Source organism: Cupressus sempervirens, chromosome 8, assembly GCF_028749045.1.
Source record: "Cupressus sempervirens isolate cs-2001-9-10 chromosome 8, ASM2874904v1, whole genome shotgun sequence".
Taxonomy (NCBI): Eukaryota; Viridiplantae; Streptophyta; class Pinopsida; order Cupressales; family Cupressaceae; genus Cupressus; species Cupressus sempervirens.
This window is the reverse complement of record NC_143125.1, coordinates 843869846-843887825: the sequence shown is the minus strand read 5'-3', so window position 1 is coordinate 843887825 and position 17980 is coordinate 843869846. Positions and strand designations below refer to the sequence as shown.

General features: G+C 35.3%; 1 protein-coding gene across 2 annotated transcripts in view; it reads right to left on the bottom strand.

Moving 5' to 3' along the window:
* Positions 1–17980, bottom strand: part of LOC149545051 (RNA helicase, ATP-dependent, SK12/DOB1 protein) — a 343786-nt gene that overhangs the window by 244108 nt on the left and 81698 nt on the right. For both annotated transcript variants that reach the window (XM_089795559.1, XM_089795557.1), the window contains exon 6: positions 8962–9137. In XM_089795559.1, coding sequence (XP_089651685.1) covers positions 8962–9137 — 176 coding nt within the window. The remainder of the gene's footprint in view (positions 1–8961; positions 9138–17980) is intronic.

Below are 17980 nucleotides of genomic sequence, written 5' to 3'. Positions count from 1 at the left end.
CAGATATCCCCGCTCAATCCAAGGTTCCTATGTGTTACAGAGTGCCCACCAATCGAGAGTTTCTTGCCACAAAACTTCTGAATCAATTCTGACAGCAGTAGTCCAGCTGTTGAAACAAACGCCTGGGTCTCAACTCTGCCAACCAAGAGACCTCGATTACTCACAGCTATAATGAAATGATAGGGGACTATCACAGTGATGATTATGTTGATATCAATTGCTTTTGATGTAATGCTCAGGAATTAAGCTCCAACACTTAACGGCTAATACCTACACACCAGATATACTCTCTGAAATAGATTGGTAGCAATTCATACAAATTATTGAGTTAGAAAATATGAAGCGGACCAAATAAATATTTAGAAAATGTTTGTAGCATTGTCTATCAAGAATGAAGTGTGTTTTCCCACTCTCCTGATAATACACAGCAGACTGATCACAAGGACCCTCCTGTATGAACGTATTCCCACGCTATGACGATGTGTACCTTCCACGGAATTCTCCTTCAACTTTCCTCAACAAAACACCAATCTCCTCACGTCCAGAATGCTCTGAAAGTACAGACCAGCTTGAAAATGGAGAGATTGGACATAGGTATCTCCTTGTCACGTACAGACCCGTGGATGGATGATACAGGCAACCCCAATCGGGGCAAAGGTAAATGCTTTTGTCCACTGCTGTGTGCTACCCGACGGATTTCTTCACAGGAATACCCCGCAACTGTGCACCTGACCAAACTGGTGTCTTGGTGTGATGCTGGAAAGGGTCATCTTACTCCCTCCATGTATTCTCTGCCGACTACTTATTGATTCCACTACCCGCGGGTTATGTTTCATAGAGGAGTCTGCCAGGTATTACTTACACTTGCGCCGTCTACCTCCAGTCTGTAGCTTCCTGCAATGTCTCCATATCAGCAAAGATTTTTTTCTCCTATGCGGCAACTCAATCACAGTTGCCACTGAATGTTCACAACAAGATCTTAGCCAGTAATGTTCTAAAAACAAATTTTATGCAAATTGATAGTGAAGAGGTGGCAATTATACTCCAACACCCATAAATATGTAATGTACCCACAAAGTTTTCAATCTTCTGAAAGGTACCCTGATAAATAAATTTCTGAATTAGGAGTGAATTGGTACGTGACTCCAATCTGAAGATAAAATTTATTTCCTTCTACGTAACATTCAGAAATGGTAAATCACTGCCTATTACAAAAATCTCCACAACTCTTCTTTGTTTCTCATACAAACTTCCCAAAATGGCACTATAATATCCACTAATTCTTTGACAGAAGTTCGGCTAAATGCTAACTGGAAACGTAGAAGAAGCTCTATATTAACTATGAAAACATCAAATTTTCTAGTAGCTCCGTATAAATATTATTCTAATGTAGACTAAATCCCGAAAAAAAACTCTTACACCTTCTAGAATTTACAACCATTGGTATAATGAAATTCTCCCCATAGATGTTAATAAATTTTATTTCCATTAGTGTGTCCGATCAAACCTCTGACTATACCCATCAAAATGGCAAGTTCGAGGCTCTGATACCACTAAAATGTCCCTTTCTAGATATTTACTAAAAGCCCTTAAGTTAAAACTTACAAATTTAAAACTGAACAGTAAACCAGTATTTGAAATAAATTTCAGAACTTAAATCGACTTTATAACCAGCAGATATGCATACAAGAACACTCAGAAAGGCTTGCTTGATTTCCTCCAATACTCAAAAGTACAAATATAAGCAAGAGTTAACACAAAAATAACCGTCAAATACGTTACTGTATTATACAACAGCAATACAATAACATACAACTATTCAAATGATCCAATCTTATAAACAGCAAAAACAATTAGATTGGCAAATGTAGATAAAACCTGTAAGAAGGCTAAGTTTGCGTCCAACCTTCAAATACTTTTTCAAGGGTTTGCGTCCTTGAAGAGATAAGTAGTAATTGTTTCCAGCTCCCAAATTAATATTTGTTTTAAATATTATAATCTTCATGACTTCCCATGTGGAGCTTGTTGTACTTTTATCACTTTTCCCAATGTGATGCACGCTCTTTAAAGCAATGTGGGATAAAGCACCTTTTTTGTCCTTTAGTCACTTAAGTGAACATAGTACCTTTTTTAAATAAAGTGACAAGTTAAATGAACTTTAAAAGTCACTTAGTCAATAAACCATATAATCATCAGGCATCAAAATAATTGACCAAATGAACTTTGATAAGCAAGTGCAATAGCTCATTGGAAAGCTCTCGACGAGACACTTCCAAACCAACACTGAGATACCAAGAATTCTAAGCTCTGTTTACTTACTAAAAATAGTAAGTATCTGGACAACCTGCAAAAACTGCTCTGATGGGTCTAAAACTAGAAATGTCTAGCCCAAATCTTGAACTGAACCCCGTAAAGAACTTTTTTGCCCTTCAAACCAAGGCGAATTGAGCTGGCAACATTGAATTATAATGTACCAGAAAAAAGGGACATTATAGATAGCAAATTGGAGGAGACTGACCAAGCAGCCCATGATGAGGACTCGGCATATTTTGAGAGTGTTGATGTAAATTTTAAATTCAGACTTGTGGGTCACTACATATGCCCTAACACAGTTTGATAACATTTATAAGATGGTTGGAAAGAAAATTTGGAAGGAACAACTAGCGAGAAGACAAAAGGGACTGAAAGAGCAGTTCTTACATTTGCATGTGATTAAGGAGGGGATGAAAACAATGAAATTAAACTATCTATATCGTCTTTCAGATCATGATCATCTTCTCAATCTCACAGAGAGCTATTACGAGGCACTAAGGAAGAGAGGAGAAGAAGCAGACACCCTTTCTTGTGAGCTCACGAATACTAAGGACATCCTAGAGGCTCCCTTGGCGGCATCTCATGAGGCATTGGATGATACACACATTGCTCTTTATGAAGCAGAAAATCAGGTTACGGTCACAAACCATACTCGGAAGCATGAGAGTAAAGAGACGCAGGAGTTTTTCCAAGAAGTAATTAATGAACTTGATAGCATTCAACAAACTTGTCCCAAAAGACCATGTACAAAAACTTCGGATCACATTCAGCTTGTAGACAACCCTTTGTTTCAAGTAGATGTTGATTGGATAATGGAGAATCTGCTCTTCGAGTCTGATGATGGCACACTCATTGATTTTGGTCAGGAGTACCGAATTGATATTAACAAAGGGACATAACGCTGATTAAAAATCAGCCTTAGATAGAGATGTGGCAAGTAGTATAGCTAGAGTGCTTACAGTGAGAGGAGCAACATTGTGGCAGTTGAGCAGCTGGGATACTCCACACATTATGGGCACAAAGCAGCATGATATTACAGATCGTTGGTAATGTGGATGGCCTTTTTGTCTATGGGCTCCAGGAAGAACATTCCCATGGTTCGTAATGTTTCCAGGAGTTGTTGGGCACATAGTTGAGTTCCCAAAATCATTTGACCACAGTGGTGCTTGTGATCTCAATTGGAGTGACATTCTCGGTCGGATTGAGGATCTTCTCGTATATGATGGTAACATACATCAGGTTGTTTTAATTGAACATACACATGGGATGGTTTGGGATCCGGGAATTAGCATTCTTAATGTAATGTTATTAGAGGAAGACGATGAATGGCTTTGCAGTTCTCAGTCCTTCATTCATATCACAGTAACACAGTGAATTATCAAAGCACTATTCATGATGTTGATATGGGACACAGGTATTGTGGTCGCATACTTGCAATTGTTTGGAGGCAAACAATCTCAAGCAGGGAGGACTGTAATGTCACCTTTTTTCTAAGACATTAAAAAACTAATAGGCCAATCCAATATATGGCCTTTGAGAACTTAATACAGAATTATTAAGATAATTTTAATTAAAGGAGGGTGAATAAGAGATGAGTGGCGTAAGGGACAGGGACAAGAATACAAAAGCTCAAGAGTCACAGGTTGGGTCTTTAAAAGGCCGAGGAGAAGCTCATTTCTTCATGCCTAGTTTATGATTCAGATTTCAGTTCTCTCTTGAGAGAGTTATTTGGAAAGCTTCAGCTTTCATCCAGCTCAAGGACGTAAACCCTCATGCTGGTAGACAGTGGATGCAAAGCCATTGTCCGTGGAGACAAAACATTAGGTGTCTCACATGTACTTATAGGTTCTTTTCTTAGTATTCCAATCTGACTGTAAAACTATGTTTAAGATTGGATTTTGAATGCTAGTTATTGTTTTGCTGATGTATAATGCAATAACCTATTCTACAGTAGTTTATGAGAATCTACTAGCTTATATTGTTGGTTTATAATGCATCTTCATATGTTTGTGTTCTGAAAATCATATTGATATAAAATTGAGCCAATATCCATTGGGGATATTACATGAGTGGAGACCGTGATATTGAAAAAGGATATTAAACACTTAAACTATCACTAAGGATTAAATGCATGACAATTTAAGTCATCCGTCACCCATACCATAAATATAATTTATGTAAGGACTACAGAAAAATATATAAGAGAGATCATATTGAGAATAATAAGTTACATGGGAAAAGATAAACACGAGATGCTACTAAATATAGAGGGCAGCAAATATTATTCTAGCCTTTGCAAGGAACTCTTGAGTTATGGAATTTGAATAAGCCAAGAAGTATAAGAAAATAAATCAATACCGACAAAAAGACTTGTGGAATATCTACGTAGGAAGTGGAAAAATGGAAAAAAAAATTGGTAGGGAGAACCTTCATCACCATTTAAGTTATGTAAAAGTATATTCTCCTTATTTGAAATATATTTTTTAATTGTCATTAATATATGTTTAAGATTGGAAAGGATAAGATAAGATATAATTAATATATTTATTTAAGATAAGAAAAAATCAGATAAATAATTGAACACTAATCACAATGACTTAGGATATATTTTAAAGAAATAAATATAAATATATTGTTAACAAATATAATTAGAGAATATGAATTCTCATTTTTATGAAATATAAATACATTGCTTTTTCTGACTTAGACTTATTTATCTTTCCTGGCTGGTTGTTTTTGAGTTATAAAAATTGTTTCTTAGAGGTGCCTCCTTTTCTCTTCTATCCTTGTGTTATCCGAATAACTATCTTTTCCTCAGATGATGTTTATTAGTTTAGATGGCTAACCCTTTAAAAGTTGTATAAGTTGGTTTTCCCCTTTACATTACATCTTGGGTTCCATATTTATAAACGGATAAGAAAGGTGCTTATGCGATTAAGAGCGAGTGCATATTTGAACATGTGGCACTTGAGTTGTCATCATTAGTTTAAACCTGTTGAAGAATCTTCTTCAAGTGTGGCAAGTGTCGCTGCTCTGAATTTAAGTTTTGAAATAATTTGAAAGCTTCGATGGAGGCTCATCATTAATGTTAATCTGAGTTGTAAGGTTCATAAATCTCTTACATCTGCTCCCTAGATTTGTCATGCCTCTGCACTCTTTTGATGTGTATAGACTTCTAATGCCATTCAAAGCCTAACCCATACGACTCTTACGATGCTTGGTGCATTTTGGGAAGTTCACTTATTGGAAAAGTTTCATGCCAAGTCGGTAGTTTTGGTGTTTTGAGATTCACCCGAGGATTTGCATAGGTCGAGCTCTTGTTTTAGAATGGGCAATGGTGTCATCGAAACTATTGTTCCTCTTTGAGTTTATGAATCACGATTTTCTTGCATTCATGATCGCACATCCACTCTTTTTACCTCACCAATATTTTCCGCCAATTGACATTTTGTCAAACAGTTTGTCGACATTTTGTCAAACAGTTTGTCGAAATTCTCTAATACTACCTAATTGACTATGCTCCGTTGCTTTGAAGCATCAGGTTCCTTTCGGGTCTTCAACAACAAGAAGATACGGCATCTATGTTTCCGGGACATAAAACAATTTAAACAGATGATGGACATGGCAATGATCTCTCCTTGAGTGACCAATACTTCGATTAAGTCCACTTTGATTTGCCTCAAAAACCATGTCAATGGAACATTCAACTTGGATCGGGCTCCCCTTGCCTGAAGCATTCTATCAAATAGTTCACACGCACTGACGGTACTCCAACGCAATAAATATTCTTACGAGTGCAACATAGGGCGGATACCTCTCATCAACTTCTCGCCAAATGCCTCAGGCACTTTCTCTAAGATTGAGGGTTCTTATATACCAACTACAGTGGTATTCTTATGAGTTGAACATTCCATCAAATAGGTAAGCATCGACATAGTAAGCATGGATATAGACAGGTCTTGGGCCTGGTTATTGCTAATGACTCATAATTGTTTCAAGTGCTTGATCTTGTAGACCACTCTTAATAGCATGGATGACACATGATTATGAGAACATTGATGTGAAGCTCTATCCACCTATATGAAGATATCTATCTACATCTTGCATTACAACTCGAACTCATCTTTCTCTGTAGAGGCGCAAAAAGATGCCCATCAATCTATATGTGTAATTTCCATCATATTCAAAGTAATTGTATGTACTATGAATATGGTAGTCACTCAAACTATGTTTGCCTCAACCTATCATTGCACTTCTCTACTTTGTGACAATTTGATATTATTGTTTCTTAACTCCATTCCTATTGAGTGTTGCATGAGAATTCTTGCACAACTGTCGGGCCTAAGATGTGACTACACAAAACAGTCCACCTGTCGCTTTATGGGAATAACAACCCCTTTTTATGGGAAGGGTTAATGTGGATCTTCGAGGCTTGCTTTTATATCCACAGCAGTCAATCTTCAAATTAAATAGTGATATCATAAATACCATTGATACCATAATAAATAGGTAGCAAGGATGTGTTCTTTCCTGCCTCCAACTTCATCTACTTGAATGTTAGCATGGTTGACACCATTGTATCTAACATGAAAATTATTTGGATCCTTGATGTTAATCCAATAATTCAATTTTGATGCATCTGAGATAAATTCTCATTGGTACCTATGATGGTTGTTATTGGACCTATTCAAAGGCAAGCCCGATCTATTTCAGAATGATGAATTATTCCTCTTCTCCCACAAGGGTTTTTCCATCTTACTCTGTTGTAGTATCAGAGGATTTGGGCCATGAAGTTGTACCCTTGAACGTTTGAATTAATATACCCTAAATGAACTCGATGAATCTAGTGAACCTTTCTGTGAAGCCATCTGAACCTGAATATTCGTGTGCACCTCTGAACATATGAACTTCGAGATTTTAATCAATGGAGTCAATATAAACCTGAATCCTTGAAGCACTGAACTGCATTTCAAACTTGACAAGGTGAACTTCTGAACTTCTGTACCAGTTCAACTGGTACAAAGTGGTTCAGAACCACTTCATACCAACTCAAAATTGTTATAAAACTGGTGAGCTAACTCGACCTTTCATCTGAACCCTGCCTTAAACAACATAACTTTACACAACATTTTCAATATAAATCCGAGGAGAGTCAAAGGAAACCAAGGAAAGGCCATTTGAAAAACTGGATTTTCAAGTTCAAAATTGGGGTTCAAAACAACAACAGTATCGATGGAGGAACACTTCATTTTTTATTATAAAACGGACTTCCTCTTGCAAATCGATCATCCTCTTGTATTTTTCTTCTATGAAATTTGAGATGCCTTTGAGGGTTTCAACGTTGGAAAAGGAGAAGTCCGAATTTTCTCCATTGGTGTTGCACTTTGAGATGGTGAATATACCACTGAGTTGTGTCCAATGTCTTAAGATTTAGTTCTGCAATTCTAATTGATATGTTTGGTGCTGAGGTATAGCAAACTATCTCAATATCTGCTGCGATTTATACAAAGGAAGCATACTGTGTTTTGGCGTCATTCTCCTGCCATCATTTCTGCTATAATTATTGCTATTTGGATGTGTTTAAGGAGCTGTGAATTGAGCATTCAAACCTGTGTTTGAATTCATATTGCTGCAATCTATGTTAAGAGGGGTGACATGAAAATTTTGGAGCAGAAGTCTTCTACTAGGGGTTGCATTTAATCTGGTACTGCAGTGTCTGATCCATTAGGAGCTGTGTTTAATGTTCTTGAGCATTGGCGTGAGAAATTGGTACCAGCTACAAGTGTTATCCAATGCCAAAATTCAACCAGGTTTTAAATTGTTTGTAATGATTGTAAATCTCGTAACTGCAATTCATAGCTATTCTGCTGGCATTCATAGTGGTTTAATTTTCATGTCATTTGTATAAGGATTTCTATATAATGAAGATAACTTCTGGGATTTGATTGTGTGTGTATTTTTAATATCCTATAAGTTAAAAACACACAATCAAATCCCAGAAGTTATCTGTCATTATTTATGGATTGTGGAAATCTATTTACAGAGATTGTGGAAATCCACCTGTCTCTGGCTGGCTGGAAGTGGTTAAAGGCCAGCTTCCACCCACCTCCATTCCCGAATCAACCTTTGATCGCATCTGCCTCCACCTCCACAGGCAGGAAGCCCGAATCGGTATCCAAGTCATCAACCTATTCTTTTTCATTATTCCTTCCTTAATTCTTATTTCTGTGTCCTTCTATAAAGCAAGAGATTTCGTTTATCTAATATATCCAATCACAAATACAGTCATATAGCACACATTCTTAATACCTATGAATATATGAAAAAATAATTTGTAAATCCATTGGGTGATTGTCAATCTTTTCTTCAGAATATAACAGAACTTCTAGTTTGCGTGCATCAAAAAAAAACTTCCTTCAAAACGTCATCAATTATGTAGATTAAGTAATAAAGATTCAAATCAAGCTTCCCAAGCAAAATATATCATCATCTGTGCTTCTCATCAACCATGATTATAGATTCTAACTTCAACACTCATTGTGAATCATGCATTTCATAAATATGATAACAGTATACACAAAACGAAGAACTTTCAGAGTTAAAAAAATCTCCACAACACAGATTCTCCAACTACATATGCCTTGATACCTCTTTCTTTTGTTCAGATTTTCCATAGCTTTCTTCTTTCTTTATATTTTGTTCTGAGCTAGAAAGAATTTCATCCAAAACTGTACTTTCATCCAAAGCTATAGCATTCACTTCATCATCTCTACTTTCAGGTTCTCTGCTCTCTGGGTCGATATCTTCTGTTCCCAGAGAATCTTCTGCACTTGTACATCAGTCAATATTCTTGCCACAAAATAACAAAAAAATCATGTATTTTAAATCTGCAAGGGAAACTGCATAGCAGAGTGAATTTCATTTTCAAGAATGAATTAATAGTATTACAGGCATGTTAATCTCAGAAGAGAAAAATTTAGAAATAGAAAGATTGCGCTTATTTAGAAATCCATGGATCCAAAAGCATGACATCAAACCTCAAAAGGATCTATATAAGGATAATACTTGAAAAGACAGATTCCTTACATAATATGCCATTATGAAAGTTGCAAACTAAATAAAATTGTGCAAATTTAACACAATGGAAACTGCCAAAATTAGATAAGAACATCTTACTAGAATTCAAAAAGGTAAAAGGAGAAAAGATCTTACGGAAGTTAATTTTGTCAGCTTAGAAAGCTCCAATATGAGGTAATTTTCCTCCTTTCCCTTTGCTTGGAAGCTTCTTTAAATTGTGTTTGCCAGGATTTCCCTTAATGCAAGCATATGGCCTCCATTATACATTTGATTCCAAGCATTTCTAATGGTCAAATTAATTATTTCCAAATTTTTGAAAATGTCTATTTAGAAGTTTAAAGTTTAAACCATCATGTGGCAAAATTGTTCAAAAATCATAACAAGTGAATTTTATTTGAAAACGGTGTCCACCTTGGAAATCAAAGGGTACATATAGTTTTTTTCTTTTCTCTTCTTTTTTTCGGGAGGAGTCGGGGTGGAGGGCAGGTGGGAAACAAAGAATTTCAGGGAATTTTTAATGTTTTCCGTAAAAAATAAGTTTAAACGCTTGTAAATATGTTGTATTTCAATGATACAAAAGATGTCTCCTTACTGTTTTTCAATTTAGGGTCTTTTGATACCATGTTTTATTTTGGGACCCCAATTTTGTGCTCAAAATTTATGCCATTCCCAAATGGCATTTGGAGTGTGATGAACCTAGGATCTGAGGCATAGGGCTATGAAGGAATGTCTCTAGATGTTGTCCGAAGGTTAGAAGCAACTATTAGGCCACAACAGCGTAGACATATGTAATCAAGTGATAATAAAAGAAATTCATGAGGTAATTAAAAAAACTAGGATATCAATGAGTAGCATACTTGAGAGCACCTGCATAGACTTGGTATGCAGGCACCAAGTACACACCATACCTAGTTAAGGCTGGTGGATGTCAGGTGGGTAATCCCTACACATTGCAAGAGAGTATACATGCTTGACTCCACATAGTTATCCCTTAATGCTATGGCACTGACATTCATTGCCTTTCTCTATCAATTTCCTTGTCCTTGAAGCTATGTAAAATCCCTCACTTCTAATAGTATTACTGGTTACAAATTCCAGGAAATATTCCAAGCATATTTACAAATTCTGAATGAAACTTAGTAGTCTTTCCAAATATACATAAGCTCTCGATACTGTTTTAATTTATCAGATAAACCATGGGTACAGATAATCATTCCAGATGTACAAAGTCTCTAAGTATTCTTCTAATTTATCATGATTACGGTTCCATGCAATACTGAAATAAGTTATATTAAACCAGAGACATGCACCTGGCAGTTATATCGATGCCACAACCCTGTAGGAATGCTTATCGGGTCTGCCAGAGCACTGAATAACTATCTTCTACGTCAGTCAATCCCTACAATGAATTGCATCAAGATTTTCCAACTCCATTGACAGAACAATGCCCAACGACTAAATACCCTCCCAGAACTGATGACAGGCGATTCAATATTCTGACAACGACTCAGTATCCTCCGTTATTGATTGATTTGGTGTCGGCAATGATTTAGAGAAAGATTCCCGATATGAAGTAATAAACATTAGTCTTGCTGTAAATCAGTATATCATCAATATGGATTCCATTATACTCAAAATCTCATCAATATGTCTCAAGTGTTCCTCCCAAGTATATCATCAAAGAAAACTACCAAAAACCTCCTCAATTGTTTATTAAAAATATTATTCATACAAGACTGAAATGTTGCTGGAACATTTGTTAGTCCAAACCGCATGACTAAAAATTCATAGTGACCATAATGACAACGGAAAGCAGTTTTACGAATATCCTATTGCCTTAACTTGATCTGATGGTATCCAGATCTCAAGTCAATTTTAGAAAAATATACAGCACCATGTAATTCATCTAACAATTCATCAATGCAAGGAATCGGATACCTGGTTTTTACAGTTCTTTTATTGAGGGCACAGTAATCTATACACATGCGTAGAGTCTCATCTTTCTTTTTGACCAGCACTGTCGAAGAAGCAAATGGACTTGAACTGGGCCTCATATGTTTCATATCCAACAACTCCTTAGTAGCCTTTCTATTTCATCTCTAAATGCCTTAGAATCTCTGTATGGAGTAGTGATAACTAGCTTTGCCCCTTCTTCCAATTCAATAGTGTTGATGTTTTCGGATCAGTGCAAATGTACTTGCATTGCCTGAATTGGTATATATTTTTCAAAGGCAGCTTTCCTCAAATAAATAAGAGTAAGACATGAATAGACACGTCCCTTTAAGGGACATATCTATTTGTTAATTAATAATTAATATTATAATAAATATAACCATTGTTATGTATTATTATTATATTAATTTATGATTAATATATAACCATAGTTATATAAATTATTATTATATTAATTTATCTCATATAATAATAAACACATATATAACTATATCTCATAGGTTTATCCAACTGAAGCTACCACACATTAACACTCCTCTTAGCAAGGGAGGATAAATACAAGACAAATATTACACCATTGGTAATATCTTAGAGGTTTTCCATCATTAATATCGCATACGATATCAAGAGTATTGATCTCCAGAATATCAACATATGATATTTATCAATTACTCAAAACAATGTTTAGATATCACATTTGATATCAAGAGTCTTGATCTCCCAGAATATCGACATTCGATATTCATCAAGTACTCAAAAACAAGGTTTAGATATCACATTTGATATCAAGAGTATTGGCCTCCCAAAACTTCAATGATATTCACCACTTACTCAAAACATTTAGATATCACATTTGATATCAAGAGTATTGGCCTCCTAGAATATCAATGATATTCACCACTTACTCAAAACGTTTAGATATCACATATATCAGATGACATAAGTATAATTATAAGAGTTAAGAATAACTCTCTAACTAATCTATACATTAACACTCCCTCTTAGATTAGTGGGGTAAACACATATAAGAGGTCTTTGATCAGAAGACTTCTTTTATTCAATGTCAAATATAAAACATTGTAACACATGAGAGTTTGGCCTACAAGAATATCAATTTCATGATATTCACCAATCTCTCAAAAGCAATGGCCTATCAGAAACATCAACTTAATGATGATCACCAAATGCTCAGTGTGGTAATGGCCTATCAAAATATCAAGGCATGATATACACCGAGTACCGAAAATATATCTATAACTTGTAGATAATCAAATTAATGATATCAACCACCTAGTTGTTTGATTTACAAGATAAGGCCCTTACATGAAACACTTTCACAAAAATGAATCATGCTACAAGTTATTGTAAGGACGTCACTTTACAACAACTTCTCCTATACAAGTGATAATCATTTAGAAGTCGTCACTTCCTCATGATGCACATAGGGGATAGGCCCCTACAAAAGCCACATGGTCATAGTCCTCATGACTATGATAACTTATGATCAAGATTACTGAAGGTTGATTGAGTCATATCATCTATCTGCTCCTTCTCTTTCAAAATTACCTTCATAAAAAAATTTAGTCTCCTCTTAATCTCAATCTCCCTCTTTTTCCTCCAAGAACAATCTCAGAGGAAAAGATCAAGGCAAATTGCTCTTATAAAATTAAAATAAGATATAAAAAACCATAATAATAAAGGATAATAAATGGTTATGCAAAATAATATTATTACCCTCTTACATGCTTTAATCACACATCTCTACATTTTAAGTTTTCAAAAAAATAAGAAATAAGATAACATAAACTCAATCTTCATTTTTCATACACATAATAAATCTCTTAACATTTGACAAATATTATATCAGATTATTAAATATCATATTGAATTTATATATATAATTCAAATATAAAATTATATATAATTTATTGCCTCGTATGTTTTCAATTATGATATCTTATATAATATTTATTAAACATAATAGTAAAGAATATAAAATAGACATTACTCATAAATCATACCTTATTACTTTTCTTCATCGGGTTTGATCGGGTTTGTGTCTGATGCCTCTACCTTCCAATGAATATTATGTTTCACTTTAATAGGTTTTGTTTCATATTTCCTAATGCAACGCTTCATACCTTTATTCCATAGTCATCGAGTGTATAATTTGGTATAATATGATATGATATTGCTTTGGCCATATATTATTCTCTTAACAAATGACACGAGTATTCCTATCAAGGAACACAGGTGAGGTACTTGAAGTGGCAAAACATCAAGCATTATGAACTTCCCTGTTGCAACGTAGGTTCCTGGTTATTGCAGAGGCAAGTCCAACGATCCTCCTCGCCTGCCCCATATTTGCTGATTTTCTTCCTCGACCTCTAAACAAAAAAGTTCTGAGAGGAATAACGATTTGTTATTGATATTCCCTGTGAACACCCTTCAATGCTTATTAGGTATTCGTGTGTTATGCTGAATTTTCCAACCAAAACAAACATCAGATCTTCATAAGCTCTGTGCCCTTCATGGAGTAAACCTTTAACTTTTAAATTTCTCTCTTTCTTTTTGTAGGAATTCTCCCTTTCCAATTTATGCTCTTTATATTTGTACATCGTCTAACTTGGCTCTAAGATATTACCCCGCATCATGACTATGATATTGCCTCCTCGGTGATTCAACATCTCTCATCGAGCCAACAATGATACCTGTTCTGCGACATTCCCTAAGCAGCCTTTTGTAGACATTAGATGGAACGTGGGTTGAATATGCACAATATCTCCAGCTTGGCAATGTCTACGAGTTGGAACCATATTCAATACAAATTGAATGGCATCTAACCTTGAAATTCCAATGCATGTAGAGATTACAAACAATGATCTAATATTGGAATGTGATCAGAAATTGCATGCCAAGTATAATAAAAAAAATTGGCATTGACCCTCCCCTCACTGAGCATTTTCAAAAAATTTGCTCGACATCACAGTTAAGCACTGACTCGGCTACATTTAGCCTTCAAGAAGTGTAGTGGAGATTTCGAGTCAGTAATCAGAAATTGCCCCACATAGCTTGCTAATTCCAATGACATCGTTGGCATACAATCTGAGATCATTTCTTCTTTTCCATACATTTGCAATCCTGCTCTGATACCATGTTGATGTTTTCGGATCGCTGCAAATGTACTTGCATTGCCTGAATTGGTATATATTTTTCAAAGGCAGCTTTCCTCAAATAAATAAGAGTAAGACATGAATAGACATGTCCCTTTAAGGGACATATCTATTTGTTAATTAATAATTAATATTATAATAAATATAACCATTGTTATGTATTATTATTATATTAATTTATGATTAATATATAACCATAGTTATATATATTATTATTATATTAATTTATCTCATATAATAATAAACACGTATATAACTATATCTCATAGGTTTATCCAACTGAAGCTACCAGACATTAACAAATAGCATGTTCAAAACCTCTATCCGGAGGTACTCCTGGAGGTCTATCAGTGAAAACCATACTATGTAAATCTAAAATCTGCAACAAATCATCTTGATAGTGCTTAGATTCAAGACCTGTTACCTTAGTGGAGATAAGGCATTGAGCTGACTAGGCCGCATTACCATGGCGAAATATAGCCTCCATCCTATTGACAGAGATAACCCTGGTTCCACCATTTGACATTCCCCTGAGAATTACTTTTTTCCCATTAATTTTGAAAGAAAACTCCATGCACATGAAATTCTCTGAGTATTTATCCAAGGTTACCATCCATTGAATGCCCAACATACTATTAGAATTAGCCAAATCAACCACATAAAAATCATTTGTTACTGTATAATTACCAAGAGCAATACTTAATTGAGGAATCTTATGTGTACTTACTAAAGTAGTACCACCTGCTACTCGGACATCAAATCCTTCATGTTTCACTCTATGTAAGCCACGTTCTTTACAAAAAGTAGTATCAATGAAATGATGTGTAGCACCACTATCTATCATAACAATAACACATTGCCCCTATAAAATTCCTCTTACTCTAAAAATATTGTAGTGCGAAGTTCCTGTCATTGTTGCTATTTCACCCTTGCCTGGTGGATGTTCCTGAGCCTGTTCTACAGTTTTAGTATTTTGTTCTTGATTTGGATCTATGTTTTCCTCATCTTCACTATTTGATACTACCTCAATGTAGTGAATTTTTCCCTTTCCCAAACATCTATGTCTCGGCTCCCATGCCTCTTTACAATTGAAGCACAATTTTTTCCTTTTGAGTTCATCATCTCTTCCTTTTCTAGTTTGTTTCTAGGAGGTGTGTTGTTTGGAAAAGGTTTTTTATCAAAATTTGGCTTAGAGAGTGGCCCTTTGTTAAATGTCTTTCCCTTAGAAGGAGGTTCTAGTTCTCTAGCCATTTTTATGGTTGTCTACAAGGAAAGGAGGATTTAAGGATTTAACCCACCCTTTGATAGTGTCTAATATTCCATCTATAAATATCATTGTTTTCTATCTCTCAGTGATTTCTGTTACTACTACTACTAATTTCACGAATTCACAAATGTATTGTTCCACCATACCTGTTTGTCTAAGCTAAGTCAAATCTTTGAGATGGAGTTCAGGATCCTTGGAGTCAAACTTGTCAATAAGCCTTTCTGTGAAAACAGCATAGGTGTTAATCAAATTGTGCCCCAATGTTAGCTGTCCATGATACCACCATTCATGGGCAATTCCTTCTAAGTGTAATGCTGCATATTTGATGGCTTCATCCTCCATCAATGGATTTAATTACAGGTATGTGTCAAGTTTTTTTATCCCAAGCTCTGGCAGTGGTTTTACCTGATCCATCGAAATATGGAATGGACATTTTACCAATCTTCCTTTGTAGTTCATTATTATTATATCCCATTTGCCCCTTGTTTTTATGTTTCATCTTCACATCCAAATATTCTCTAAAAGTCATTGATGCCCTGAAATCATCACCTGATTGTATCCAACCCTAATATACTTCTTCCTGGAGTTCCCTAATGTTAGGTTCCCTTTCAGGTTGTAGATTTCTAGGGGTGAAGGCCGGCATGAAGGGTCTTGCTGAAGTTGAACCTTCAACTTGTCCATTTACTGATTGGATCTCCTAACCACCTATTTCCCTTACATTATTCTGATTTTGATTCAGGTTATTGTTCATGAATTGTACCATCAAATCTGCCATGTAGTTTACATTATTTTGCATGTCTTGTTGGCTTCTAGGTAATGCAGCTATGAGATCCCTAGTCTCATATGCATCTCCCATATTGTTTTCAAAACTTATTTCCTCCTCTGATTCAATATGGTTTTTTATGTCAACTTGTCTAGATGAACTAGAGGACTCTACCAATCAGTTTTGTTTGACTCAGGTATTGCAGAAGTTATAATTTCCCTTTTGCATATGTTTGTCTTACGTTTTTGTTCCACAAGCTGGCAGGATTAAAGGCTCTGATTTCAATGTAAAATCCTCGACTTCCAATAGTATTACTGGGTACAAATTCCAGGAAATATTCCAAGCATATTTACACATGTTGAATGAAACTTTGTAATCTTTCCAAATATACATAAGCTCTGAATATTGTTCTAATTTATCAAATAAACCATGTATACAGATAATTATTCCAGATGTACAGAGTCTCTAAGTAGTTTTCTAATTTATCATGATTACAATTCCATGCATTACTAAAATAAGTTATAGTAAACCAGAGACATGCTCCTGGCAGTTATATTGATACGACATCCCCGTAGGAATGCTTATCGAGTCTAAGTCAGCATTGAATAACTATCTTCTACTTCAGTCAACCCCTACAATGAATTTCATCGAGATTTTCCAACACCGTTGACAGAACAAGGCCCGATGATTGAATACCCTCCAGAAAGTGATGACAACCGATTCAATATTCTGACGACTTAGTATCCTCCGTTATTGATTGATTTGGTGCCGACAATGATTTAGAGAAAGATTCCCGATGTGAAGTCACCCGAAACAATAAGGGAAGTCACTAGAGAAGAATAGAAGAAATCACCTGATATAAGAAATCAAATCTTCTTGTCTTGGCCGCTTGTGCTTGTCAGTAGTTTGTCTTTCCTGGTACACAAAAGAATACTAGGCATTTACTTTGTCTATATTTATTATGCATCCAATATTCTAGAATGGTTAAACTTCCTTCAATCCACTAGGCAATTCACCTAATACCGACAAATCATTTGCTATTTGTCTCCATCAAATGGTGAATTCAATCATGCTCTGTTAAGATAAGATGCCCACCTCTACTACTTTCGATATCTCCACTAGGTCAATCATATGATGATGACCAGTGTAACGAGACTCGGACTCGGCAAGGGTAACTTGACTCGTGACCCGGCTCTGACTCGTGACCCGGCTTGGCGGTGACTCGGCAAAGTGAAAAAAACCTCGAAATTTTGAGTTTTTTTAGGATTTAAAGAACATTCCATGCACCCATTATTGAATAAAGCATAAAGACATAATAACATCATTAAATAGAAGATAATTTGATCATAATGCACATGCCACATACTTAAAGTTAAAAACTTAAAACTTAAAAGTCAAACATCGATTACATATGTACAATACTACAAACTACAA